The 27602-nt window shown below is 40.8% G+C and overlaps 1 protein-coding gene and 1 long non-coding RNA gene across 2 annotated transcripts; one reads left to right on the top strand and one right to left on the bottom strand.

Moving 5' to 3' along the window:
* Positions 1 to 44: 44 nt before the first annotated feature.
* Positions 45 to 1561, bottom strand: LOC116443396. The gene is made up of 2 exons (XR_004239862.1): positions 1476 to 1561; positions 45 to 240 (listed from the first exon to the last, which is right to left on the bottom strand). It is a non-coding gene; the product is annotated as an uncharacterized LOC116443396 (long non-coding RNA).
* ARFGAP3 (ADP ribosylation factor GTPase activating protein 3) lies at positions 1402 to 27602 on the top strand. Its single transcript, XM_032107561.1, has 16 exons — positions 1402 to 1560; positions 7142 to 7260; positions 7736 to 7808; positions 10217 to 10348; positions 11766 to 11852; positions 12708 to 12789; positions 13081 to 13137; positions 14203 to 14249; positions 15346 to 15491; positions 17590 to 17715; positions 18151 to 18273; positions 20795 to 20932; positions 21614 to 21737; positions 22658 to 22748; positions 25904 to 26025; positions 26673 to 27602. Exons 1-16 carry the CDS (start codon positions 1492 to 1494, stop codon positions 26688 to 26690), a joined length of 1554 nt encoding a protein of 517 aa, XP_031963452.1. The 5' UTR covers positions 1402 to 1491; the 3' UTR covers positions 26691 to 27602.

Raw genomic sequence — 27602 nt, 5'->3', positions numbered from 1 at the left:
AGGTGAGGGTACACAAAGCAATCAGTGAGGGTGTCAGAACCAAATATGCCAATATTACTTTTAATAATCTTATATATTTTTTAATAGTTGAATATGACTCTATCTCAGAGGAAGGCTACATGACTGCTATGTCCAGAGAGGTCCATTTCTTTTACTCTTCTGCTTGAAAATGTCTTCAGCCAACAGCCTCACAGGTACCCTGGGTCATACACCCCTCAGGTTTTTACGGTGTGTGATGACCTGCAGAGGAAAATTTTATTGATTTTATAGTAATTTCCTGAATATTGGCCTCTTAGCCTATTCCTTTGTGAAGTTTAAGGAGACAGGACAAAAAGGGTTTTATTGTTTCTGGCCTTTTTCATCATCATGTCAGGCCTCCTAGTTTAGTCAAAAAATTTCATGGAGGTCTCAGAGGGGCTGATTCCCATTCCCACATCCCATGATGTGGGACCTGGACAGGCTAGATAAATGGGCTGAGGGTATAGGAATGAGGTTCAACAAGGCCAGGTGCTGGGTCCAGCCCCTGGGTCACAACAACCCCCAGCAGCTCCAGGCTGGGGAAGAGCGGCTGGAAGGAGCCCCAGAGGAAAGGGCCTGGGGCTGCTGGTCCACAGCGTGTGCCCAGGTGGGCAAGAAGGCCAATGGCTCCTGGGCTGGGTCAGCAACAGTGTGGCCAGCAGGACCAGGGCAGTGGCTGTCCCCCTGTCATGGGCACTGGTGAGGCCTCACCCCAAGTGCTGTGTCCTGTTCTGGGCCTGTCACTGCAAGATGGACACTGAGGGGCTGGAGTGAGTCTGGGGAAGGGAACGGAGCTGGGGAAGGGGCTGGAGCACAAGTCTGATGAGGAGCGGCTCAGGGAGCTGGGGGTGTTTAACCTGGAGGAGAAGAGGCTCAGGGCGGACCCTCTCACTCTCTACAGCTCCCTGACAGGAGGGGGCAGCCGGGGGGGGTCAGGCTCTGCTCCCAGGGAACAAGGGACAGGACGAGAGGACACAGTCTGAAGCTGTGCCAGGGAAGGTTTAGCTTGGACATAAGCCGGACTTTTTTCATGGAAAGGGCGATTAGATATCGGAACGGGCTGCCCAGGGAGGTGGTGGAGTCCCATCCCCGGAGCTGTTGGAAAGATGCACGTGGCACTCAGTGCCATGGTGCGGCTGACACGGTGGCGATCGTTCAAGGGTTGGGCTCGCTGATCTCCGGGGTCTTTTCTAACCCGAACGCTCCAGTGACTCTATGCAGGGCGCAGGCGGTGGCTGCGGGTTTCCCCTCATCGCCAGCAGCCCCCTCGCCCCGCGCACCCCGGGGCCGTCTCGCTCCGCTCCCGTCTCCGCGGCAACCGGGCGGGCCGGGCGGGGCCGCACCGCCCCTTGGCGCCAGGCGCGGGGCCGGCCCGGCCGCGGCGGGCGGAGCGTCCCGGCAGCGGCGGCGCGGGCAGACCCGGCCCTTCTCCCCCGCGGTTCCCCCGGCGGCCCTACCGGCTCCCCCGGCGCCATGTGCGAGCCCAGCAAGCAGGACATCGCCGCCATCTTCAAGCGGCTCCGCTCCGTGCCCACCAACAAGGTAAGGGGCCGGGCCGGGCCGCGGGCAGCGCTCCGCCGCGGTGACACGTCGCACAGCCGGCGGGGCGGGGGAGGCGCGGGGCCCGCAGCCCGGCGCGTCCCTCCCGGGACAGCACGGAAAGGCCCGGCGGGTCCCCGGGGTGGCCGTCCCGAGAGCGGGGAGCCCTTCCCTGCCTGCCCCGCGTCCCTCCGGCCGGGGTCCTGCATCCCGAAGGGATGAGCCCCTGGGGAGGGAGGTGCGGCCCCCACCGGGTGCCTCAGGTCCGCTGCGAGGGTCAGCTCCGCTGGGCACAAAAACAAGTTCCCCACCAGCCACAACGTAGTGTTGAGTGAGTGTTTCTTTTTTTTCCCCTCCTTTTTTTTATTATCCAACGGAGGAGCACAGCCACTTCTGCAGTGATAAAAGTTTGTTGTTCTTTAATGTTAGTGGGCTTGTCCTGTGTTCAGGTGGGTTTTTCCGTGTTGTGAAGGTGTGGGCTGGGAAAGGTGCCTGGCCAGGTGACGCGGCACAAGTGCCTTCAGCTGCTCTGTGCTTCTTGTTTGTGTTGGCTTTGCGATGTACGCTGAGAACATACACGAAATAGACACCCACCAGGAAACTTTGGATTAGCGTTAAGAAGAAACACGTTGGGTTTGTTTTCTGGGAATAGGAATCCAGATGTCTGTCTCTGGTCCAAAACTGACTTCCACTCTTAGAACACAATTCATTACGACTGTACAGGTGTGGTTTCTCAGAAAGCAGAGCTCAGAGGTGAGCTCTCAGTTTCTGACAAAAGTATTCTTAAAACTTGCCTTTGCAATGGCGTAAAAAGTTTATCAAGGAAAGGTCCTAGTCCCAACAACGAGGGTGAGAGAAGATCTCTTACAAGCTCCTGAAATTCACTGGCACTATGTGTGAAAACTGAGTCGTTTAGGGCTATGGTGATGCTTTTTGTGTATTGGGATCATAGGAGAATTAAAAAGTACTGCCCCTGCCTGGCAAGCATGGAGCGCCTCGAGCAGTTCCCCTGTGCTGGTCTCCTTGTTACCCAGCTAGATTTAATCAGGTGGATATGGTACCTGTGGTTGCTCAGGTGTATCTGTCTCCTCATGTCAGATGCTACACAGAAATTCAGTGTTGACAAAGCAATATTAGCACAATGTGTGCTGCCACTCATTGTGGGCCAGTGGCAGAGAAGTGGCTCAGGCACAGAGAACTCGAGAACAATGCGGTGGTGCCCGGTCTGGTTTGACCTGAGAAGGCAGAGAGGGAGAGTGGAAAACAGCAGCTCAGATCTCACAGCTCTCCCATGCCTGTCTGTCTGACCATTCTCCTTAAGTAAAAGTTGTTTCTTCCATCAGTTTCTCCTCTCCTGTTTGATTACATCTTGTTTGTTTCCTTTCTGTTGTGTTCTTCTTAAGCAGTCTGCCTGCCCCTTTTATTTGTAAGTCTTTTTTTGCTGGGGAAGAAAGACATGGGAAAGTGCAAATATTGAAAAGGGTTCTGTATTAAAAGCTTAGTAATTCGCTTTAACTGTGCAGTTTATGTGTAGGGTTTGGGAAGAACTGCCTGCTCTAGGCAGGCATGTGCATTTACACTGTTCTGGGTGCTCTGCAGTAGTTCTTAATGCACATGAGCTTAGGAAAAGAATTCTCATTTAAATAAATGCACAGTGTAATTTCTGGGTTATGGTGTGTTGAAAGTGATGTTTGAATAATTGTCTTGAAATTAACATCTGTAGTTTGATGTTAGTTCCCTTTATGAGGAGGTTTTGACTTCTTGGTGTCTTTGGATGTTACATAACGTAGAGCTGCCTGGTGACAGCAGACTGGTGATCAGCTGCCTGATGACTTAACAAGCATGTTACAGTTATTAAGTAGAATGTATTTTGTACCCATAAAATTGCTCATAGTCCTTATGCTACTTGATATTGTTAACTGGAGTGTTTGAGCTTTACAGCTCAGCTCTTTTGAAGACTTGCACACTCAGGCTTTGCTGAAAGTCTCTTTTATTCTGTCATAGATCTGTTCCTCTGAGAATGTTGGTTTTTCATTCTTTTCCACCTGGTTCTTTTCTTTGGTTGGTGATGGTATTCCTGTCTCTGCTTGGACTCCCGGGTGTGCGTGTTGTGCTGGTATTTTTTCAGTAGTCGAGTTTTGTTATTGTTGTGGGTGTGGTTTGTGTCTGTTGGGTTTTGCCCCAGAATGGACTCTGCTATCTTGTGTCCCTGAAGTCATTTTGAGATCATGACCCTTCCAAAGCGGGCAGTCCTCTTGCCTTCCCGCGGCCAGCACTGCAGTTCCCTCCCTGGTGTTGGCATTCCTGGCCAGGTGGCTGTGCTGTGAGGTGGCCCTACCTTTGCTCTGAGTCCTTGTGCCCATGTAGAGCTGCTTCGCAGCAGGATCAGCAGCTGGGATTATTAGTGCTGATGCAAGAGAAGAAGGAAAGCATATCTGGGGACAGTGGCTGGTATCTAAGAGGAGCTGCTTGGATTTAGATCACCTTGGCTTAGTGTGGCACTGCCTCCTGAGTTCCAGCTGGGTTAGTGTTCAGGCAGCTGGATCCACAGCCTGGGAATGGCAAGGTGTGGAGCTTCAAAGTGTAGAGGTCTCTGTGTAACCCTGACCTCAGGGATATGTGATCTTGCTGAACCCACTCACCTCTTCTCCTTGTGCCAAAAATAGTATTTCTATCAGCTATTCATTACTGAATTTCCATATCCAATGACAATATTTTATTTATAATGTAGATGTTTTGTGATTTAGTGACTGCTTGCTGTGGATTATACCCAAATCTCTGTGCCCTCGTACAAACATCTCAGGTCTTTGGCTGGCTTTTTCCAAAGTGACTCTTACTGAATCCACACTGTCGCGAAGTGCTTTGACACAAAATAAACAAAAAGCATGCAAGCGTATTTTGAAAGCACTAGAGTATTTAAGCATATGCTTCAAATTTATTTTTAATCAGTATTTTGATATTTTAGTCACTCCTAAATCTCTACATAAAATACACTTTGTCTGTTTTTAAAATGGAAACAATTTCATGGGGTGGCTCTGAAATTGATTTTAATTTCTTCCCCCGATTCTTCGTAAAATTTATGTGGTGGGAAGCACTTTAAAAATTGAGAAAACTAAGCAAAATTAATCTAAATCTTAATGAAACATGCATCTATTTCTGTTGCATAACATTGATGGAAATAGCTGTTCCTTCTTTACTTTCACAAGAAAATTGGATGTTCCTGCTTGCATCTCAATCCTGAAAGGTACATTTTTATAGCTGTGAATAATCTCCACAGGTGTCTGGTAGGGACTCCTGTGTGAGTGAAGATACTGAGCTGTGGCAGCCAACTCCGAGGTGATGCAATTGACTTTAAGATGTTGAAATTACAAGGTGCTTATAACTGGAGGAAAGGAAAGGGAAAGGAGGAGAATCTTCAGGTATGTTTATGACTGACCTTTTAAAAACATGGGTGGTTTTTTTAACCACTCACTCCAGATTCTTGTTTCCCATTTGTACTCCAGGGAATTTCCACAAGACTTGCAGCTGTAAGTCAGCTTTGCTCTCCTGTATCAGAAGTGAGACCAGGGCTGCTTTGTTGGCTTTGGTTTCAAGCAGAATCTTCTCCTTTTTTGTTGTCCCCATCCTCCTTTGGCCTTGTAAGAAAAAGCCTGAAAATAGTCAATTTAAAATGAAGATGAGTCTCATGGTTTTTTAAAGGAACTGCTTCAAAGAATTGGGGGAAAAAAGAACAAGTTCTGATTACTTAGGCTGTGTGTTTTCTTAGAATATGGCATGGAGTCTTACTCATTCTTCTTTCTCCCTCACTCGCTCTGTGTCATTCTTCCACATGAGCTTATTTCAGGGACTCCCTCTAACCCCTCCTGTTGTCACACATTCTGTGTAGCTTTCATTTCTGCTGTATGCCAGTGAATGTCTCATTTCCACCTACAGGAGTGGGATATATAAATAACATTAATGAATGTTGGGTCCCTGTTGAGAGGGAAAGGCAGGACTTGCACATGCAGAAGCTGTGATCTCCGTGCTTTCTGTGTGTGTTACCAGTCATTAACTAACTGAAGCTCACCCTTAAAATGTTCAGTTGTTGGAAGAGTTAATGCTGGATCTGCTGGTGGACTGTGCTTGATAAATTTGGACTGCACAAGCTGAATCGACCCATATTAAACTGAGGAGTTTAGCTTCAAACTGCTCCTGGGCATGTAGTTGAAATTAATTCGAGTGGATGATGAGTGACGTGAGTTGAGCCCAGACTCAGGGCTTGTTTGCTGTGGAAGTACAAAAAAAATGAGACAAAAATCTCTATCCACTTGCACAGAGGGAGTTTCTGGCAAAAAGACTTCTTAATTTTATTTTTATTTTGTTGTTCTCCTTGGCAAGGAGGTGCTGGAAGCACTGTGGCCTATTTATGGTGTTCAATATGTCCCCACCTGACTTGGAATAAACTTTATTATTTATATCTGCATGTAGCTAGAACTTCCATTGCTATCTGAGGATGCATTAAGTTTATAGGAGGATGTTAAAGGATAAAGTTGCAGATTGGAATGCTGTCAATTTGTGTGTAAAAGCTTATCTCTCTGTGGAGTTATTTCTTATTAGATGGCTCTGGCTGTACCTATGGGTGGATGCTTTTACTATAAAAATACTTCTGTGCAGCCTTTGCAGATACCTTTGAAAAAAGCATTGATCAGATAAAGTCCTGTCATACAGGAATAGATGTGTACACATGGCATTAACTCAGAATAGCTGTCCCTGTTTGAAGTTGTGGTGTTCCTTGCATTTGATAATTGATTTGTATCAGATAATTTTTTTTCTGGTTCTTGCTTTCCTTGGTCAAGGAAGCACAAAACTCAGAATAGCTGAAAAAGGACTTGAAAGTTGTGGTCTGCCGACCTGCAGAGTGTGTAAGACATACGCAGACACGGCTCTTGTTGTTTAGCTGAGTGTTAGAGGTCCAGTGTGCTGGCAGAGGGTAGGGAATTCCTGGGTTTATCCATGCAGTAGTTGTGGACCTGGTTGCTTTTTAACCAGCGTGGCACAGACAGTGGAAAGGCTGATGTGGCAGTTGGTGTGTGATGAATCATGCAAATGTCTGCAGAGGCTGCCGGATAAGCAGTGCTCAGAGGCTTTCTTCACACAGCTGGATTGCCATGGCTAGCCCTGAAGGTCAAGGTTTCAATATAGGAAAGTAGATAATGATGCCATTAGTCCTGCTGATACCGTCTGGGGACTCACATGTGCAGCATGAGGAGAGCCTGCCCTCAGGAAGTATTTCTTAAACACTTTCCTATTCCAGCAGTGCTGGAAGTGTTGTGTTAAACATGTGTTTGAACTAGGCTGGTGGGAGTTCTCTGACCTGGTTTCTCAACCTGTGTACACTGGTTATAATTGGAAATGGGGAGGCATGGAGTTGTGTGGGCAGATTGTGTAACTCCTCTTTAGATGTTTAAAATTAGGATGGATGGAGTTGTCATGTCAACAAACGCTGTAAGAATGAGTTAATGAAGTTGGATCACTGCAGGGGTGTTACAGTGGTATAAGGCCTGGTTATGCTCAAGTCCTGTTCCTGATCTTTGTTTGCTTTAAGGTGTGTTTTGACTGTGGAGCAAAGAACTCCAGCTGGGCAAGCATCACCTATGGAGTGTTTCTCTGTATTGACTGCTCAGGGACCCACCGGTCCCTTGGCGTTCACTTGAGCTTCATTCGGTAAGTACTTGGTGAGTTTTGACAGTAAAAGTCATCTTTTAATAGTTTTGTTTGTTCACATACCTGCTCAGAGAGGAAGACCCATTCTTCCTTCAGCTTCTGATTGAAACCTTCTTAGTGTTCATGTTGCTTTTGCTGTATCTGATAGCTTCTTGCGAATTGTGTTCAATTTGCTGGCTTTGCTTCCTGAAGCAGCTCGTTGTGGTGGCACCTGACTTCTACCCTTCCAAGCCAAGCAATTCTGTGATTCTGGTACTTGGGTAGTGCTCAGGCAGACAGCTGGTGCAGTAAATCTGCACCCTGATCTTGTCCCATTCCAGGTGAGTGTCCCAGCTGCTGACTCAGGGCCTTTTGGGGTCTGATAAATAACTACAGATTGCAAAAGGAAGGGGGGAGGGGAGAAACACTTGGCAAAAAACCAGAGTGATTTTAAATGGCTTTGGAGGTAACACTAAAAACATTTCTTTGTGTTTAGGTCTACAGAACTGGATTCCAATTGGTCCTGGTTCCAGCTGAGATGCATGCAGGTTGGAGGAAATGCAAATGCTGTACGTACTCCCGAGTGTTTGCTTTGCACATTGAAACTTGGTAGGCTTGGAAAATGTTGTCTGTCCTTACTGCCTCTCTTCCTGGGAGTATTCTTATTTTTCAAGTCCTTTTTCTTTGTTACGGCCCCCCCCGTCATTTTTAAAGAATTCCTCTGGATGCTGGTTTCATCCTTCATTCTTGCAGCTTTTCCATTTTGGTATAACCTGAAAATGTTGGGGTTTTTTTCTTAGAAGTCCGTGATGAAAATCTCTGAAAAGGCCAGATCAGATTCCTTGTCAGTACATGTCTAATTTAGACAGCTGCTGAAGGATGGCTTGTAAACCAAGCTTATGGCCCCTTCCTGTGACCATCATTCCTTCCATGGCTCCTGAAAAAACATGCCAAAAGCCATGGAACAGCCAAAAGTCACCCTGGAATCAAGATCTGACTTCAGCTGAGTTAGCACTGAAGATAAGACATGCTGCATTGTTGGAGGGGGACTAGCAGTGTCGTGGTTTGGGCCAATCCATATTGGCTGTTGCTTTCAACTTGATTTTTTTTATGTACTTATACAATGTGTTTGTAAATTGAAATTCTGTTGACAGCTGTCTTTTCTCAATCTCCCTTTTTGTTTTCTTTTGTAAGCTCTTTGGCAATCTTTTCCCAGTTTTTTCCACAAATAACTGAGAGTGCTTCCCTAAGTTGGCCCACCCAGTGTGGGAACATGCAACTTCCAAAAGCAATTTCTTCTTTTCTTCTAATTAACTGAGTGCTTATCCCTTACCTTTTTTCATTTGTGCTTGGCCCTTAATGTTGTTGCTTTGAGAAGCTTCCCCCAAGCTTGCTTTCCATAGTCTTTTCCTTGACAGTTTTAACAATCTTTCCTTAAGTCTTTAGGGTTTTCATAATTTTTTTTCCTATTTACATACAAAAAATGCTGAGTTCAGGGTCATTATTACTTACTTTCCACTTTTGTATTTTCCAGTCAAATATTTTTCATTGAATTTGGCATGCAGCAAGTCACTGTCTTAGGCTTACAGATCTGAGCAGTTACATGGTGTCTTCTCTCTTTTTTTCTTCTGCCTGTCCTTGCTAAGTTACTCCTTTCCATGTTAGTACTGCTGTTATGAGTGCCCTCATCAAGTTTGTTATGCCATTTAATACATAAAAATCACAGTTTTGACTAATGAGAAGAGGGAGATTTCACGTTAAAAGTAGTTTCTTTTTTACCCAAATGCTTAAAAGCTTTGATTAAGTTATGTCACTTTTGCTGTGTAAAGGGTTTGAGGCAGTTGGAAAGAAGAGATGGGAAAGTCTGAAAAAGTCTTCAGTTAATCTTAGAAAGCCTATTAGCAGAAGAGTAACAACAAACGTTTGTTGTTTAATTTTGTGGGGTTTTGTCTTCCTGCTTGGATATCACTGTTTCCTATCATACATTGTACCAAGAGGTGCAATATACCCTCAGCAACTCCCCAAATACCTCAAATTCTCTGTGGTCTGGTTTGGATTGCTTCAGAGGATTAATACTCGGAGCTTGAAAAACCGGATTGGTAAATTGTCTGGACATTTGAAGTAAAATTAACGCTTTCATTTTAATGGCACTAAAAAGCCATTCCCTTTTGGTTCCAGTTAAATACCAAATTCTAGTTTTACTAACTACTGGCGAGAAGCATTGCTAGGTTAACATCAATAATTTGTGTTCTGTAGTTGCCTGATGATGCTGAATCCTGGATAACAGTGGTCCTGAGCTTCCTGCTGTGTTTTAGATAGCTAGAAAATCCAAAGTGTCCTTATTCCTTTTGCTTTCAGATTAAATCTCTACGGTAATTGGAATTAGGGTTCTGAGCACCAAGTTAACAGGTGTATATATTTGCGTGCAGAAATGCACACTCTTCATTTATTCGTTTTATATAAACACACAAGCCTATAAACATACCTGGGCACATAGATGTGTGCATGAACACACCTTCCTTTTGAAGAAGGACCATTTTTGTTACACTCACTTTGATACTGTTGAACGTACATTGTTCTCTCCAGCCTGACAGAGATGAAGCCAAGCGATGCCTTTTAGAACATTAGGAATGTGCTGTGAAGCACAGCTACTAGCAATCAATTTTACCTCTTCCTTCCACTTAATCACTTCATTTCAGAGCAAGGATTCTTTGTGTATAATGGAAGCTTGCGTTTGTGTATGCTCTTAAAGCATCCCACTAATGTATTGGGGTTTTTTCTGTTTTATTATATATAAAGAAGTTGCTAGCGTGGAGTTTTCTTTGTACTTTGCAGATTACTTAGACTCCATAATTTAAAAGATCAGATTTAGGCAGAGGAGCAGAGTCATTCGCTGCATTGCAATTTACTTTTTGTGTCAAATGTCATTAGTTTTTAAACCTGTTCCTCACAGCATTCTCTGTGTTCTGCTTCCCAGTCGGCTTTTTTCCACCAACATGGGTGCACAACCAATGACACCAATGCCAAGTACAACAGTCGTGCTGCTCAGCTGTACAAGGAGAAGATTAAATCTCTTGCGACACAGGCCACGAGAAAGCACGGTACTGATGTGAGTAGTGTGTGTCCTGAGCCCTGGAGATTCCTGAAAAACTTCACCTTCTTTCCCTCTAAAGTCCCTTTAAATTTCTGAACAGTAATACAAAAGATTATCAGTCTTCAGATAACGTGGCCATTTCTCCATGCACCACGTAGTGGTTTTATTTTTGCTTATCTGGAATTGAATATTTAGAGAAGTACAGCATGAAAAATTGTAATAGAAGTAACTACAGGGTATTTGTGATTTAAGTGGGATTTTTCTTGAACAGGTAAGTATGTATATTTTTGTTTTTTCCCTACAGAAATAATATCTGGGAAAATTAGCAAGTTACGTAGAACTTGATGCTCTCCATCAGAAATGCTGAGGCAGTTCATGCAAGCTGTCAAAACACTGTTAGGTTGCTGACAAGAGTTAAGCAAAGTATCCAGAAGTGATTTCTGAAGTGTTAAATAAGTTCAGCAACAATTCTCTTCATACACAGAAAACATGTTTGCATTGCTTAATTCAGGTGGTTGAAATTTGTGACTGGTACACCTGAAGCTTATCAGATGAGTGGAAATTAAAAGCAAGAAGGCTTGTTTTTTTATCTCTTACCTGTGCATCAAATAGCATGAAATTTAATGGATCATTCTTTATTATTCATACTATGGACAATGTAGTTCACATTATCAAGTTCAGAGAATATTTCTTTTGACTTAGTAAACAGCTTAAGATGTGAAATCTGTTCAAGTAAATACAATGTGCTGTATCTAAGCTTATGTTCAGTTCCCCAAATGACTGACAAACTGTGATGATCTTGTTTCAGTTACAGGTTCCATTCAATTGTTTGATGCTAATTATTTGAAAAATTCAGTAAATACTTAATAAATATTTTTAGTTGTGCACTGCAAACTTAAATGATTGTGTACTATTTAAATTACTGAGGTAAATCATTCAGATAATTGCATTTATTACCAACCATCCCCTCCCCTGTTAAAAAATTCCTTTTCTGACTTACTGATAGAGCTGATTGTTGAGTGGTGAGGTGAGCTTGTACCTTCAGTATCCTTTCTGACAGAGGTCATTATTCCTGCATGGAGTAGGAGGAGCCATGAGAAAAGATTTGTCTGTGAGTAATGTTGGAGTGCAGATCACAGGTTGGAGTCCTGTCCTGCATTCCTGTGGCACTCTGGGGCCCCCAGCCCTGAGATCTGGCTTTGCTTGAAGCTCTTGGCTGGTCCACCAGGAACACATGAAATATGTATGAATTTAATAAAAAAGGGAATGTCATCTACTGAACCTTGGATAAATTTTTAAGGAAAATTATGGACAAGAAAAAAAATCAATACATTTTTAACCTGAAAACAAAGCAGAGTTGTTTTAAGATTAATGCGTTTGAAAAATATACATTCATGCAATTAACCTGTAAAATTCTGTCCCTTAATTTCAGCTGTGGACAGATGGGTGTGGAATGCCACCAGCATCACCTCACAACAAAGAGGAGGAGGATTTTTTTGCATCCCATGTTTCTACCAAGGTACAAATTACCTAATTCTTGTTTCCTTTCTAAACACTTTGGTTGACTGTGAGCTCTGTGGTGAAGATTAAACCCTGAAAGAAAACTTTATCGAGGAAAGGTAGGTCAGGGAGTTAATATTTATCTGCTTTTCATTCACTGAGTCTCAGAATCCTTCCTGGATGTGAACCACTTTGTAAGATGATCATTTTAAATGACCCAAATAGTAGCTAAATGTGAAATGAAAACCTATTTTTTTGTAGACATAACAATTCCACTTGGAGCTAGGATTTCTTGCTTGGAAGTGCTCTGATACAAATATACGGTGTTATACCTTGGGTTTTCAGTCAGCAAAGTGTAACAGTTCTTAAAACATTTGTTGTGACCTGGTCACAAACCTGCCTCTTGAGGGGGATGTGGGAGGACTCACCAGGAATGTTGGGAGGACTGCTCACAATCAAAAATGAAGTGTGTAGAAAATGGAAAGTGCAAGAGCTTCTGGTGGGGAGAAGGTGTGGTGATTGTATGTAAATAAATGATCCAGCATACAATAAATGAATGTAAAGCACAGTTAAAATGTGTATTATTTGTTTTGATGGTAAACATGTGGTAAACAGAATTCCTGAGAGGGGAAATAAAAATGCTCAGGAGTGGATTGAAACCATCTTGTTTTCCGTAAAGGTAGAAATTTCTTGTAATTTTAATAGCTGGCCTTCTGAGTACAGGTTTTAATCCTAAAAGCTGTAATCATAAGAATTCAGTATTAATAAAGCAGTGATGCTTAGGCAGTCTTTAGCTCAGTGCTCATATTTATTTGTTGTATTCTATTTTCTTTCTATTTTCTGTGCACTTTTGATTTTGTGGTTTTTTCCCAAGGCGAAGGACACAGAGTGGGTTTTACCAGAACCAGTTTCTCTCCAGCACAAAACTTCAGACAACATTCCAGAATCCTGTGAAGGTATGACTGATTCTTGGTTAACAGGAAGTTGCATTTTTCTGATTCTCTTCGTTTAGTCTCTTTTTACCCTGCTTTAACAGCTAAATAACCTAACCATGCTAATAACACAAGAATTTGGGGTGCCTGCTGCTCTTTTAGTGACTGGGAAAGCTGTGATGGAAATACCACACTATGGTGTATCTGCCAGGCACTACCCTGAGTACAGTGAGATGTGTTTGATGTGTTTTAGTAACTTCATGCATTCTAAAGAGCCTTCTGATATTCTTACCCTTGTTATTCTTTACCTTTTAGGACCAGAACATGGACCAAGTGTTGATGGCCTTAGCACATCCCCACAGCCTGCATTAGGTAATGAATGAGAGCAGCAAGTGTAGGGAACCCAAATATCGCTTTGGAATGTCTCCCTGGGAAGAGCTGTGGAAATAGATTTTGCTCCCTTTTCAGAAATCTGAACATGAAAACTTGGACTGAAAAAAATCCTGTATTGCTAATGCAGTAACTTCAATGCCCACACTCTTACACTTAACACTGAGCGGTTTATCATACTGTGAGTAAGGAAAAAAAGCTGATGGAAATAGAATAGAATCAAGTACATCAGTGATTTGTCACTTTGAGGCTTGTCCTGCAGTGCCAGGTGTCTGAGAATGAAGTGTTGATTCTCAGCAGCACAGGGGTAGTAAAGAAGTGCTGGCTGGGCCTAACTCAGTGCTTTAGGCAGGTATGGTCTTCTTCACTGTTTTTATTTAGGTTTGGGTTTTTTTAGAGCTGGAGACTGCAAAAAAGTTCACTGGATGCACTTTCTGCTTTTCTCATTTGCGCCTTTAACACACGTTCTTCTAAAACAAGTGCTTTTCTTAGTTGGTTTGGACATCACAAGTTCTGTCTTATGGGAAGAATCTCTGTTCTGTGTATGCCCCTTTCCACCCAAGCTCAGAGTAGTTTTTCTGTGTGCACAGGCAGCCAGTAGGAGCTGTTGATAATGCTTGTGATATCTAATGAGGCAGGTATGTTTTATGTGTGTCACTGGTGGGTTTGAACACAGCCAATGCCTTTCTAGCCAGGAAAAAATTCATCTTGGAAGTGATATGAGGTCAGGTGGACCTCAAGTCTGACACAGAATAGCAGGTCCTGCTCTCCTGTTCTGTTGACTAGCGGGAATCTGCAACAGACAACTGAGCTGTAATTTTATTTCTGTTGCATATTTTCAAGAGATGCCAATCAAAGGTAGTTCCCCACATTTTCTTGGAGATACTCACATCTCTGTTCTGTAGCTCAGTTGAGTATCTCAGCCCCTCAGTGTGGAAAGACATTAAAATAATAACTATTTTAAAGTTGATACTGTTGAAATTTTCTTCTGCAGTTCTGGAATTAATAAAAATTGTATGTTAAGTAATGTACATTTAATCTTTGCAGAGAACACCACCTTTATAAAAAAGAAGCCAAATCAAGCTAAGAAGGGGGTAAGTGCATATAAACAATGAGTAATTTTAACTGTATTACAGGTCATTTATTTCGAGATAGTTTAAAGGTAGTTTACAGACTTGCTTCTGGTTGGGGTCTTAGCACTTTCTTAGCATCTGCTCTCTGCCAAAAGGCATGAAGAGAGCTGAGTGTCTCAGAATGATGGCTCAAGGAACAGGAAAACTGAGGAAGACAGCTTAAGTTTTGAATGTGTGCCTCTTGCAACTCAAGAAAACAGCCCTGATAGTCACCCTAATGCCACCCCGATTGTGGGCTGTCAGGGTGACAGCATGTTGCAGGGAGTCACTCCTTTTAAGTCGGGCTACTATAGGACAAAAGATTTTGAAGGTTTATTTGAGCAGATAATTTAGATGAAATCCTGTGATTTTGTGCTGCCACTAGAAGGCCCTAATACCCAAGAGGAATTTTTTATTCAGAGCGGTTTGTGCAGATCTGTTCCAGTGAGAACAACAGAACTGGGTTCACAGGTGCAGGTACAGTTTGTGATCTGTGTGTGCATGGCCTGGAGCTTTTACATAAAGGCTTTAAAGCAATAAAAGGTGAAGATAAATGCATTGTGAAATTTATTGTTGTTGCAGTTTTGTAGGTGAGGACTTAAACACAAAGGAGACTAAGAGCCGCAGTTTGAGGGCTGTGCCACCATCTGAGTCAGCAACATCGTATCCATATTTGCAGTATTAAGTGGTTTTTAAATCTGATAATGGTTCCACTGCAACAGAATATATTATATTATTCTTATACAACCAAAGAAACCAAAGTTGTTCAATGTATTATATTTATTTGAGCCTGCCAATCTCTGAACAATTAAAACTGCAGTACTTCCATTTTTCTGTGGGACTTCACTGCAAAGCTAACTATAAATTTGTAAGAAGAATTAGTAGAAGCAGAATTTTGAAGTTCAAAACATGAAAAGAAGTATTTTCTCTGCTCCAGATTTTCCGTGCTGTCTGCACATGCTCCCTGACAGGGTGTAGTGTTTGCTGTTGCTTTCACATCTGGCTGTTAGGTCAGCTGAGGTGGTTGTCTCAGTTATAATATTCAGGCTTTTGGTTTTTTGTTTTTCAATAATTCCAGCTTGGTGCCAAAAAAGGTGGTTTGGGAGCCCAAAAAGTGAGCAGCCAAAGCTTCAGTGAGATTGAAAAACAAGCACAAGCTGTAGATAAAATGAAGCAACAAGAGGATCTTCATGGTAGTAAGAAAACTGAGAAGGAAGAGCCACTGTAAGTATGAATTAATTATGCAATGGTAAACCATGAAGCCTAATTTAGTGAGCTAATTGACAGCATTTTAAATACTACCACAGATTAGCATATGCCAATAAAACTTCAGCTCCTACTTTAAAAAAATGCCCAAACAGGTGGGGTTAAGATGAGCCAAGCAGTATTTCCCCCAGTGCCCTTTTTTTGGCTATTAAATATATGTTTCTACAGTTGATGATTTACTGTAGAAGATTAAGTATTAAGAAGACTCTTGACTCTTGAATTTTTTTTACCCTATGCTAGTTACCTAGTTTGTTTTGACGTGGTGAACTCTGTTTAAAACAGTCTTTCCAAGAGCATAGGGAATATTCAGATTAACTTGTACTTACTGGGTAAGAGCAGAGGGAGTTTAAGTATGTCTCGATTTGCCTGATGAAATTTTCAGCTGATTTATGTTGGAACTGCCTTCATTTTCACCAAACCCCTTTGAATAATTCTGTGTGAGGCCTTGAATCTGTTTGTCCACCTTAATTAATAAATACTCAGCCCTAAAGCTCACATGCTGTTCCTGGTTCCTTCCACATTCTTCTGCTAGGTGCTTTTGGTTTTTAATATTTCATTAGTTGTCATCAAAATTAGACAAATAAATAGTTGGCTAGTGTACACTTCTACTGTTACAGAGCTTAACATCCTCTCAAGTGCTAGAGAATCCTTCCTATAACCTTTTAAGAAATTTTCTGAATTATTACATAATTACAGGATCACTTTTTGCTCATGGTACCAAGGCCTTTGGTCTACAATCTCCTCCCCATTCCTTTTGCTCACTTTTATGTTGTCCTTGCAGAAATGAATGTTTTGGTTGAACTAAAAATACCAATTGCAAAGGGATCATTTGAAGTATTTTAACCACAAAATCATGGTTCTTGGTGATTGCCAAAAACTGCCAGTGGAGAGACTCTGCAGTAACAACTAAATAATAAAAAAAAAAGGATTATTCATGTATTATTATTCTTTATCAGTATTGTCTTTGATTGTATAATTTAGTTTGGAAGAAAGTCCCAAGCAGTGTCTTGGGTTTTGTGTCAGAAATGTATAAATCTAAATAGATCCAAGCCAACTTTAAGTAAAGTTCTGCAACCTTTCTGCAGTAGCCATAACCCTCTGGAAATGCCTGGAAACACAAAGGATGCACATAACACTTGAGTTTATGGATCCAGTCCCAGTGGAGGCAAGAGAACTGTATTTCCCTGAGATTATTATTTGGGAATTTTGACTGTAGGTGGCAGCAGATACCAAACTAAAGGGAAGGGTGAATTCTGCTAAAACTGTATTTGCTTCCAGCTAATTTGTGTGGTGGTTTTAATTTTAAAAGCTTGAGTAATAAGCTTTCCTAAATTAATTCACTATGACTTTGTTATGTGGCAGGAATGGAAGTGATTCTTTTGTAGTTTAGTATTTAGAAGGAGGAAGAGTTCTGAGATTTGAGACTTTAAATGTGATTTTAAATTGGTACACAATTTCCTTATCTTCTGCTGTGCACTGACAAGAATAGATAGCTGAAATTACTTGTAAAAACTTGATCAGTATCCCCATTTGTTTTAATCAACAGCAGATAAAATTTTGATGTTCATAAAATAGATTTCCTGAGAAGGGCTGCTGATCTTTCTACTTGAAGTGCTGGGTAGATGTTACCAGTTACTCCTTTCTGCTTTGCAGCACGTCTACCAGCAGCATCCTAAATCTCACTTGCCTTTCCTCTGATAGTTCATTTGTACTTCATGCCAGTTGAGACTTAAGAATTAAAATATTGCTGAGTTGCTCATTAAGATCAATAAAAATTGTATCCCTTTTGACCTGACAAATTAAATTTAGGCAGTATTTCTGCAGTTCTGTAACCAAGATGAAAAACCTCAAGTCTCTGCTGCACTGGTATGACTGGAAAATAGTAAGATGGTTTAGAGGTAAGGGATGGAGACATAGCTGGGCCAAGATCTTCCTTAAGGGAAGACTTTAGAAAATGCAGTGCTGCAATAAATATTGTTAATGTTCTACTACTCTTCCTGGGCTGGTCATTCAGTGTAGCATTGGACATTTCTCTGGTAACTGTGTTTTGTTCCAGTGTATCATCTTTAAGGTTGGCCTACAGAGATCTTGATATTAAAGCAAGACAAGAAACCTTAAACCTCTCTGGTAAGAAGAAAGCTGAACTGGAGAGGCTTGGCATGGGATTGGGCAGCAACAGGAGGTATGTGAAGTTCTGGAAACTGTATTTGAAATACTCTGTGGTTTTATGCAGTTATCCCTCATTTTACTCAGGAAATGAAGAAATGGACTAAAGCATGTTATGGAAACTTGAGCAATATCAGCAAAAAACCTTCTCTTTGTCAAGGGGAGCTTCTGATAGATTTAAGTTCTAACCTGCCAGATAGAGGTCAACCTAAATTGTGTTTTCCAGCTGTCAGAATGGGCTTTGTGTTCAGAAGTCCTGCCCCTGTTTGAGAGAACAACAGTTTTCCAAGGCTTTCCTTTATTTTGTTTAATTCCTCCTTCCTTAAATGTGTATATAGCTTGGGCCTTCTCAGCAAGCTTCAGAAACTGGATTTGGGCTTTCATTCCTTTTTTCCTTTTAGGGTGTGAGCTTTGTCATCTCTTTACATGCTTGTTTTCTTCCTGTCCCCAGTGGTATTTCTCACTCAGTCACCTCAGATATGCAAACAATAGAGCAGGAAACACCCGCAATTGCGAAGCCGAAGAAGAAGTACATGGATGATGTGGAAGACTCTTATTTCTCTTCTAGCTCAAGGTATTCTGTAAACTCTTGATTTTGGATGGACCTAGAAGCACATGCAGGTTCCATAATAATGTGCACAGTATTTTTGAAAGCTGCAGTGAAGGCAGTTTGAACCTGCGTACATGCCCAGCATGTTTTCAGGGGACATCTGAACCAGAAACGTTGTGGAAAAGTTGGCTTTGCCTCAGTGACAGATGGATTTGTGAAGAAGGGGAGGTAGCTTTGTTGGGAAGGTGGTCTGAACTACATGTTTGTAGATTTTATCTTGTCCAGAGTCTAGTCTCTGCTTGCACAGACAGTTGCCATATAAACTTTAATTTGCTGTATTCCAAATCCAGTGAATATTTTGTCACAATGACTTGTGTTCATTCGTTTTTTTTTTTTCTTTCTTGTGCTACTGTCTTCAAATTAAACAAGCATTGAAGTCTGATACTAGAGATACTACAGATACATCATTGTCTGCATGCCAAATGCAAAAACTTCAGTCTTTTCGAGGTGGTGTGTGTTGGGTGTGTAGTGTAGGTGTCTGCAGTCCTATTTCAGATGCTTTTATGTATCTGAACATAAAATGTAAGCAAAAACTAATTGGAAAAATTTTTATCAGAGGATGAATGCAATGCAAATTGTAAAATATTGCTCTTAGAGAAGAAAAATAATTAAATCTTACAGGCACTAATTGCAATGCACCAGCTGTTTTCTGGACTGAGAGTATAAACAGGTGTTGCTTTCATAAACTGCCTTTATTGGATGCGTGCCACAGAAACATGAGAAATTGTACCTAATTGCTTGTAGACAGGCAAATAAAAGCACAAAGGCTTTTGTGTCACTACTTTGTAGTGCAATCACTGCAGCAGAAATACAAATGTGGGCCCAAGGAAAGTGGCAGCAGTCTTGTAATAAAACATAGCATTTCAGTGCTTGCCTTGTTGGCTCCCTGAACAGCACAGTTACTGCTCTCAAATTATTCATCAGCTACCAGCAGGCAAAGGATGAATTATGGAGGAGGCTTTTTAATGTGTGGTGGTTGAGTGAATAGAGGATAATTGTAACCTGGCTGTTCCTTGCTCTTCTTGTTCTGGTTAGAGCTGGGAGGATCTAATTGGAGTTGGTACAGAAGTTCATTCTCTTTAAAGAAAGAACAGTCAGATTTGGACTTGTTAAAGGTATTATTATCCTTTATTTCAAGCTGTGGCTTTGAAATAGAGGCGGAGTAGCTTTAGCATCATCTTAGTATATGCCCAAAAGCAAAATAATCATACTGGATATTAGAGTGCTGATAAGTGAATTAAGCAAGCTAAAGGTCTCAAAGTTTAGACATACAATTGAAGCCTCTGAAAATCCTGAATTTTGATTTTTGCTTTTGCTACAGTTAATAAAATCTTTATTAGTGTCACAATGTAAAATGTTATTTTCTGTTAAATGCAGTTTGTCTTTCTCTCCCCACCCCAAATACTGAAGAAGTATTTTGCAAAGCAACAATAATCTGAGAGGGAAGGTTAGAGAAAATAAACACTTCTACTCAAATCAGCTCATGCAGCCGCTGCCCAATGCCATGGTTTTGGTGGCCACTGTGAGACTGGAAAGCTTCAAATCTTTAAAACCACCTTGATTGATTGTTATTATGGAATTTATAAAATTGCTGTGGTTTCTTTTTGTCTGTCAGGAGAGAGAGTCCTGCTTTTTGGCAAGTTCATTCCAGACCTGTCCCTCATATTTTCTGTGCTCGGTGCTCAGACTTTGCTCCTGCAGGTGTCACATTTCTCACAAACTGCAAAAACCAGTGGCCTGACCATTCCTAGTGCAAACATGGAGAACTTTCTTTTTTAAAAGTATTTTTCACAAAATGCAGGTGCAGACTTTAATATTCTATCTAGATCTACTGAGTGATTCCTTTCTTCTATCCCCTCATGGTTTTGATCATCTTTCTCCCCATCCTGGTTATAGCCAAACTTCAGGTAAATTTCTTCAAGCACAAAGGGAAATCTTAATCTTTGGCATTTTAATAGTTTTTGGTGGTTTATTCTTTCTCAAATACTTCCCACATATGCTGAGATATGTGGAGGTAATCAAAAGGGGAGAAGATCAAATAACCTACCAGAACTGACAAACATGCTTCATTTTTTTTTCCTTTTCTTTGTTTTGTGTTTTCCCTGCAGTTTTGATGTGCAAGAGAGGATTGTCTTATCAAATTAAGACTCACTTTCAAGAAATATGTTTTTAGCATTTAATTTTAATAAAATGTGCTGCAAAACACACAAGTTATTAATATTTTGATTTTTAAAAATATGGAGAACCAGGAACAAAGTCTTTGTTTCCTGTTCTGAGCTGTTGAATTCAACTGTACAAAGCTGCTAAAGCAGTATTGTGAAATCCAGATTATTCACTGACAGTTGTCATTTTGGTGAAAACACACTTGCTAGTGAGCACTTATTATAGCAGTCATTATCTAACAACAAGCAAATACATTCCCACTTTTCAATAAGTAACAAAGCTCTGACTTTCCAATAGGTTTTTCTTTCTTCTTTTGTTCTAGGTACTATGATTCTTCAGATTTGAGGAGCAGCACTTTCTCTAAATGGGATGACAATTCAGATGCTTTTTGGAAGAAAGAAAATAATAGTAGAGACACTGATATATTGTTAACTTCAAAAAGCACAGGATTTTCAGACAGGTACACCAAGAAAACCAAACTGATTTTTGTCCAGAAAGCCCAGGTGTGTTAATGTGATTTGAGTCCTGGTCATAGTAGTTGGATTTTTTTCAGTCTATGGAAGGAGAATTTGGCCAGAACTTCCATCAGCAGTCAAGGGAACTCCTGACTGAACTTCTTTCATAAGCTGAACTTCTTACATTTTAAGCACTGTTTGTTGTGCTCAGAGCTGTTCAGTCCATGTACTGGAGGTAATTCCCAAACACTTCCAGCAAAAGAGGAAGTAGACAAAGCGTGGAGAGAAACTCAAATATTTGCCCTGTTCTGAGCACGTACCTGCTTTGTTCATTGTGTGATGAATCAAAGGAAACCTTGTTAACAAATGAATGAAAATCTGGCGTGTTCAGCTCTGAGGATGCAGGTACTGGAGGCACAAACAGCAGGTCGGATTGTGATGATAAAAAATATCTTTCCTCTATGACAGCTGTATTTTTATCTTTGTAACCAAGTAGAAAATACAAGAATGGGAGGGTTATGTGCTTGGTTGGTGTTTTCTGCCTCTGTTCTTTTTACTTTAAACCATACTTTTCATTAACCTGTAAAATACAGTTTGAGCACTTTAGTGCTTCTTGTTTGATTCCTTTCCTTCTGCCATGATGTGAGGGAAGTTTCTCTCCCTGATGCAGTTTGTTTTCCTTCCAGGCCTGCATCTCGGCGTAAGCCTGAATATGAACCTTCTGCAAACACAGATGAAGCACAGAAAAAATTTGGCAATGTCAAAGCCATTTCATCAGACATGTACTTTGGAAGGCAAGATCAGGCTGATGTAAGTAGGAAGCAGTGATAAGTACTTTTGAATGTTAAAATAGTCTTTGACTATAAAAATGGTCTTCTTGCGAATCAGAGAGAAGGCAATGAATAGTAAGAAAAATTGGTAGAATTACTAAGTTGATAGAATTATGTCCCCTTGATTATTTGTTTGATAGAACAAATTCCTGATGATTTAGAATTTAGTTCTAGGGAATTGCAGTTGCACATAGGACCATACCTCCATCACTCTTTTCTGATAGAAGTGGTAGACTGTGATTCAGCACTCCTGAATTTTGATAGAATCAGGCTTAATTTCTTCTAAATACCCAAACTGATGCCAACAAACCACTGCTAAAACATCTTCCTGTATTTGTTACATAAAAACATCAATAATGTTGTAAAGCTAACCAAGTAAGTAAGTTGTTCAGTGAATTGCATGGAGTTGAATCAGCCTAGAATAAAAACAGATTAATACTGTGCTGCATTTTGGAGGTGAGATGCAGATTTTTAATGAAAAATTAACAGTGTAAATATTAATGTAAGAAATACAATTACTGTTTGCAGGGAACTTGGAAAAAGTTGACTTAAAAGTGTCATGGGGTTGGAAGGGTCAGCAGGATGTTAACTGCAGTGCTTTCCCCTCCATTTCACATTTTTTAGTTACTGTTTTTAATGGTTGCATAGTTTTTCAGCAATTTTAGGGTAACTAACAGTGAGTGGGACCCTTGGTGTTGCAATGATAAAAGTCACTCTTGGGTAACTCAGAAATGAGATGGTGACAAACTCAGTGTTAGTGAAGAGAAAAGTGAAATGGGCACAGCTTTCAGTATGGTCCACTTCAGTTGTAAATGTCTGTAGTCTTTCAGATTATCTGACATGACCTCAAAAGGTGGCAGCAAACTGCTGAACTCCTTTTTATTCTCAATTCTTTCCCAGTATGAAGCAAGGGCTCGGCTAGAAAGGCTTTCTGGAAGCACATCCATAAGTTCAGCTGACCTGTTTGAAGACCAGAGAAAACAACCAACAGGTACTGATCAGAGTGAGAGCTGGAGCATGTGGGGAATGCAGGCCCTGACTCTGCTTCTAATCACAATTATCACTGTGTTCTGCAAGCAAAATGCTAATAGCTCAAACAGGCATGGCAGGTGCAGTCTTTGTTTAAAAACTAACCCCTTAAATTTCAGGTTTTGTGGTTTTTGGTTGTGTAAGTTCGATATTTTATACTGGGGGGGTGTGTTGCAAATAACACGACTGTTTTGTAAATAACTTTTATCAAAGGAAAACTGTAATATATTCCAATGAGGTAGCACTTAAATGGACTCTCAGGTAGTTTTTTTGATCAGTTACCATAAGAAGCTCATTAGCTGTCATAATAATAGTGGATCTAGGAAAAATCATTAATAAAATATTAGTGGACTTGAAATTCCCGTGTAATCTGTTGCACGGCATATCCATTCAGTGGGATATTAGCTTCTACCTCTGGCCTTGCAAAATTATTAAGGAAAATCTTCACTTGGTTTGTCTGTTTCAAAGATTTGTTGGAGCACCTCACATTGGAGAGTGTAGTGCATCCAATCAGAAGGGGAGAAAGATTAGATTGACTGAAAAGAAGCCCCTTGTTTTCTTTCCAACACTTCTTGGATTGTGCAATAATGTGCAATAGAAAAGGTGGGAAATACTGGAACATTTTATAGGCTTAATCAGTTGAGTTTCATTCCTTAACTTAGGAAGAAATTGGAAAGAGTTACTGAAGAACTTGAAATCTGTGAGTAATTATTCAAATAGGAGGGAAAAACCCCAAAACAAGTGTTTAGTTTGATCCCCTGAAAGCAAGTTTGAATACACTGACTAGCAGAGAAATAACTCCTGTTACTAGTTGCTTATGTAAAAAAACGGTTTAGTAATTTGAAATGCGAAAAGAAAAGTTAAAGAGGGAAGACGATATCAAGCAGAAATCACAGTAAGTTGCTGTAGCCACTTGAAAGAGCATTTGCAACATGGTGTCATAAATTCACACTATATCAAGTGTACAGAAACTTCCCTTCCTGCCTGTCTCTGTTACACCCCTCACCTGAGAAACTGTCACCTGACAGTGGCCCTTCTTGGAGAAATGTTACTGCACTGACAGTGTGTCTGGTGTTGAATTAATGCCCAGACTATTTTAGTTCCATAAAATAAAGGCAATCAGGACACTATCAACAAAAACACTGCTGTAGTTCTGCGGTCCTTGCCCGGATAAAACATCCTTTGCATCTAAAGTTGTTTTTATGAGCACTGATGAGATGTCAGGGTAGAATAGTTTGGGGCTGCTTGCTTTTGTACAGAATGCTGTAGGAGATTTTTAACCAAAGAGGGGCCGGAAAGAAAAAGCCTTTTTTGCATTATTTCAAACCTGATGCTTGTGAAAGTCAAGTGGCTGACTTGGAGGTGCTGATATGGAAGGAAACCACAAGAAAAGGAGTTGCTTTCCTGCCTTGTTTACAAGAACTTTTTCAGACCAACCAAACGTAACCAGCAAGTGATGAGAGAATTCTTGTGGCTGAGAAGTGGTTAGAGCTTCTCAGGTTATTTATGTCTTCAGATTTTATTTCTGTGACACTGATTTTAGTAACAAAAACGCCTGAAGCATTTGATGAGTGGAACAGATTGTAAGGAAGTCCAAATTACAGCTCAGAGATAGGGCTGTCTGAGAGGAATCTTGAAGATAATCTGTAAAGAGGATCTATAATATCTATAAACCCATGCTGGGTTGAAGGATTGGAGGGGGAATTTCTCTGAGTGTAAGAAGGCATCTGTGCTCAAACCAGCTTCTTATCTTAGGTGAAACAAATTATCTCCAGGATGGTCTGTCCCAGCCTGCTCAGGAGGCAGGTGCCTTTAATTTACCAGGACAGAGGAGCTACAGGTTCCCTCTCTTTCTCTGTCTTCCTCCTCCACCCCTGTTCAAAAGACTAAAAGGAGTCTCCATTTGGAAAATGGTCTGGTTACTCCCTGGAGACCAGTTCATTCCCAAGATCTTTGGGGTGACCTCACTGTGGCCTTGCAGTGCCTGAAGGGAGCCCACAGGAAAGATGGAGAGAGACTCTTGGCAAGGGCCTGGAGTGACAGGACAAGGGGCAATGGCTTCACACTGACAGAGAGCAGGTTTAGATTGGATATGAGGCAGAAATTGTTCCCTGTGAGGGTGGGGAGGCCCTGGCACAGGTTGCCCAGAGAAGCTGTGGCTGCCCCATCCCTGGCAGTGTCCAAGGCCAGGTTGGACAGGGCTTGGAACAACCTGGGATAGTGGAAGGTGTCCCTGCCCATGGCAGGGGGGTGGAATGAGATGAGCTTTCAGGTGCTTTCCTACCCAGGCCATTCTGTGACTGATCTCTGATTGTGGTTCTGTGATTCTGATTTACTCTGATTTGTGCCTTTGACAGTATCAGATATTGAGACATGCCAGTAATTATTTTCACCAATGAATGGGTGATGGTAATTGCTGGCATGTTAATACTTAGCATGCAGTTAGTTTAGAGTGCAATTAGAGTAGTTAATTAATTATCTTTGATTTCTGTTACTTGTAGACTTGCACCTTCCATAATAACAGCAGTGCTAACTCTGTCCAAAATATATTGACTTTAAGGAAGGCTGCATTGTCAGCATTAGTCTGGAGTTTTAAAACCTAATTTATTGGCATTTACTGTAATTTTTGTGAAATTCTCCAAGCCTCAGATGTAGTAAGGCAAAATATGTGTGTTTATACAGCATGAAAATCACCCCTATGCATGCACACAAATTGGGTTCATCACTTGAGCCACCTCTGAAGTGCATTCACCTTTAAATTGCAAGGGGATAACAGCTGTTGAGGATACAAAACAACTTTGTCACAGAGTGGAAGTACAGAATAAATCATTTACTATCCAAACATGAATTGCTTAGCTGGGAATACGGAGTGTAGAGGATGACACTCTTGGGTGGAATTAATGAAAACCTGAAAACAATCCAGAGGAAGATGCATTTAAGACACTGAGATCTCTGTCTAGTGCTCCTATCCATATGTTGTACTTCAGGGAGAAAAAAAAAAAGTTTTCTATAAATATAAATAATATTTTTACAAAAAAAAGCTTTTCTATAAATATAAATAATATAATGCTTTTAATATAAAATACTGTTTTCCCCGTGTGTGTGTTCTCCTTTTAGGAAGCTACAACATTACCAATGTCTTGCCTTCAGCTCCTGATATAGCTCAGTTTAAACAAGGAGTGAAATCCATGGCTGGAAAACTTTCTGTCCTTGCTAATGGGGTCATGACATCTATACAGGTGAGTAAAAATGTCACAGTCTACTAACCATCAGTTGAAGTCTTTCTGTAGCGATTTACTACCATGGATCCTGCCACTGATTTATCTTTAGGGAGAAAGAATGAATTTGGTTTTGAGCTCTGTAGACCTCTCAAAGTAGACTGTAAATCTTTATCATTTAAAATATAAATCTGTATTTGCTAGCTCACCTTCATTAGGATATATTTTTTTTTCTTAAAACAAAAAATCCCATCATGAAAGTTACTTGTTTTCACTCTGTTTTTAAACTCGTCACAGTTCCTAACCCTGAATGGAGTAGTTTGGTTGGACCTGCAGTGATCATCCAGCCTAGCTCTTGTGTTGGTTCTTTAATTGACCTTTGACCCATGTTTTGCACAAAAAAAGACATCCTGGCCTCAGTGTCCAGCATGTTTCATGCTCCAGTCACTTGGCAATTCTGTATGAGGTCACTGGGAGCTCTCAGATGTTTGAAAATCAGGCTGATTATCCTGGAATTCAACCCTAAACTCCAGTTCTTGGAAGCACTGGTCAATTTTCTGAAAGTCTTGAAGAGTTCAGCTGCTATTTAATTGCACAAATGGAAGTAAAACTGATTGCTTTCCATGGAAAACCCACTCATGTCTGGTTTGTTGTTTTTACTTTTCTAGGATCGATATGGTTCCTAACTGAAGCTAAAGAAGGATTCCTCTTCAGGCACACAAGCGGTCACTCTGCTGATTCAAATGAAGGTTGCCTTAAGACTGATGATGTTTTCACCTGTTTCTTAGTGCAGATTTCTGAGTCAGCCTCTTCTGAGTGCTGTTTCATCTTGACAGAGCAGAAATCTTGCAGCAGCTTGTTACATGGCATATACTTTTTCTTTCTTTCCTTCTTTCCGGTCTTTATTTCTTAACAACCTTATTGTTAGATAAATTTGGAGCTTTATTTTATTACTGGTTCTGTCTGTGAGGCAGGAAAGAGAAAGAAGGAGGTGGTGTTTAGTAGACTGTAGCAAAATATACACTTAAATTAAACCTGTGCTTGCCAGGAAGTAAAAGCTCTTGAAGTCATAAATGGATGTGCATTAAAATGGTGGGGAATTAGTGGTTTAAAACAATATTCCAGCTAGAAGGTTCTGTGCTTAGATGTGAAGTGTGGAGAAGTGAAAATGTGGTAATACTAAACAGTGGATTTCACCTTGTTGTGGGAACAGTCTATTTATTCCAAATTTTGAAAGTTACAAAAAAATTGCAATATAGAATCCTTAAGTGCTTTTAAAAATTCTGTATTGTGTACAAATTTGAAAAAAAAACCTTGAAATACACTAAGGGCCTAATAGAGTAGTTAATTAAGTACTTGTTAAAATGTTCAGCACAATCTTAGATTTTTGATAAATTATCAATTATTGAATAAGGAAATAGTGGGGCTGTGTTTTAGACAGTCTAGAATTTATTGCTGATGACATCCTGCATAAAAATTATTATGACCTTAAAGAAAAAGCCGTACAACCAAGAATGAATTCAAGTTAATTCTGTTCTGTAATTTTCTTAATTCAGATTTGTAAACTGCTGATATCTAATAAAAACAATTGATATGAA

This window comes from Corvus moneduloides, chromosome 4 (assembly GCF_009650955.1).
Source record: "Corvus moneduloides isolate bCorMon1 chromosome 4, bCorMon1.pri, whole genome shotgun sequence".
Classification (NCBI taxonomy): Eukaryota; Metazoa; Chordata; class Aves; order Passeriformes; family Corvidae; genus Corvus; species Corvus moneduloides.
This window is presented reverse-complemented; position numbering and strand designations above follow the sequence as displayed.

Coding starts and splice junctions, on each gene's coding strand:
- ARFGAP3 (XM_032107561.1), top strand. CDS start 1,492: ATGTGCGAGCCCAGCAAGCAGGACATCGCCGCCATCTTCAAGCGGCTC. Junction 20,933..21,613: donor AGCACAGGATTTTCAGACAG/GTACACCAAGAA, acceptor TTTTCCTTCCAG/GCCTGCATCTCGGCGTAAGC. Junction 21,738..22,657: donor GAAGGCAAGATCAGGCTGAT/GTAAGTAGGAAG, acceptor ATTCTTTCCCAG/TATGAAGCAAGGGCTCGGCT.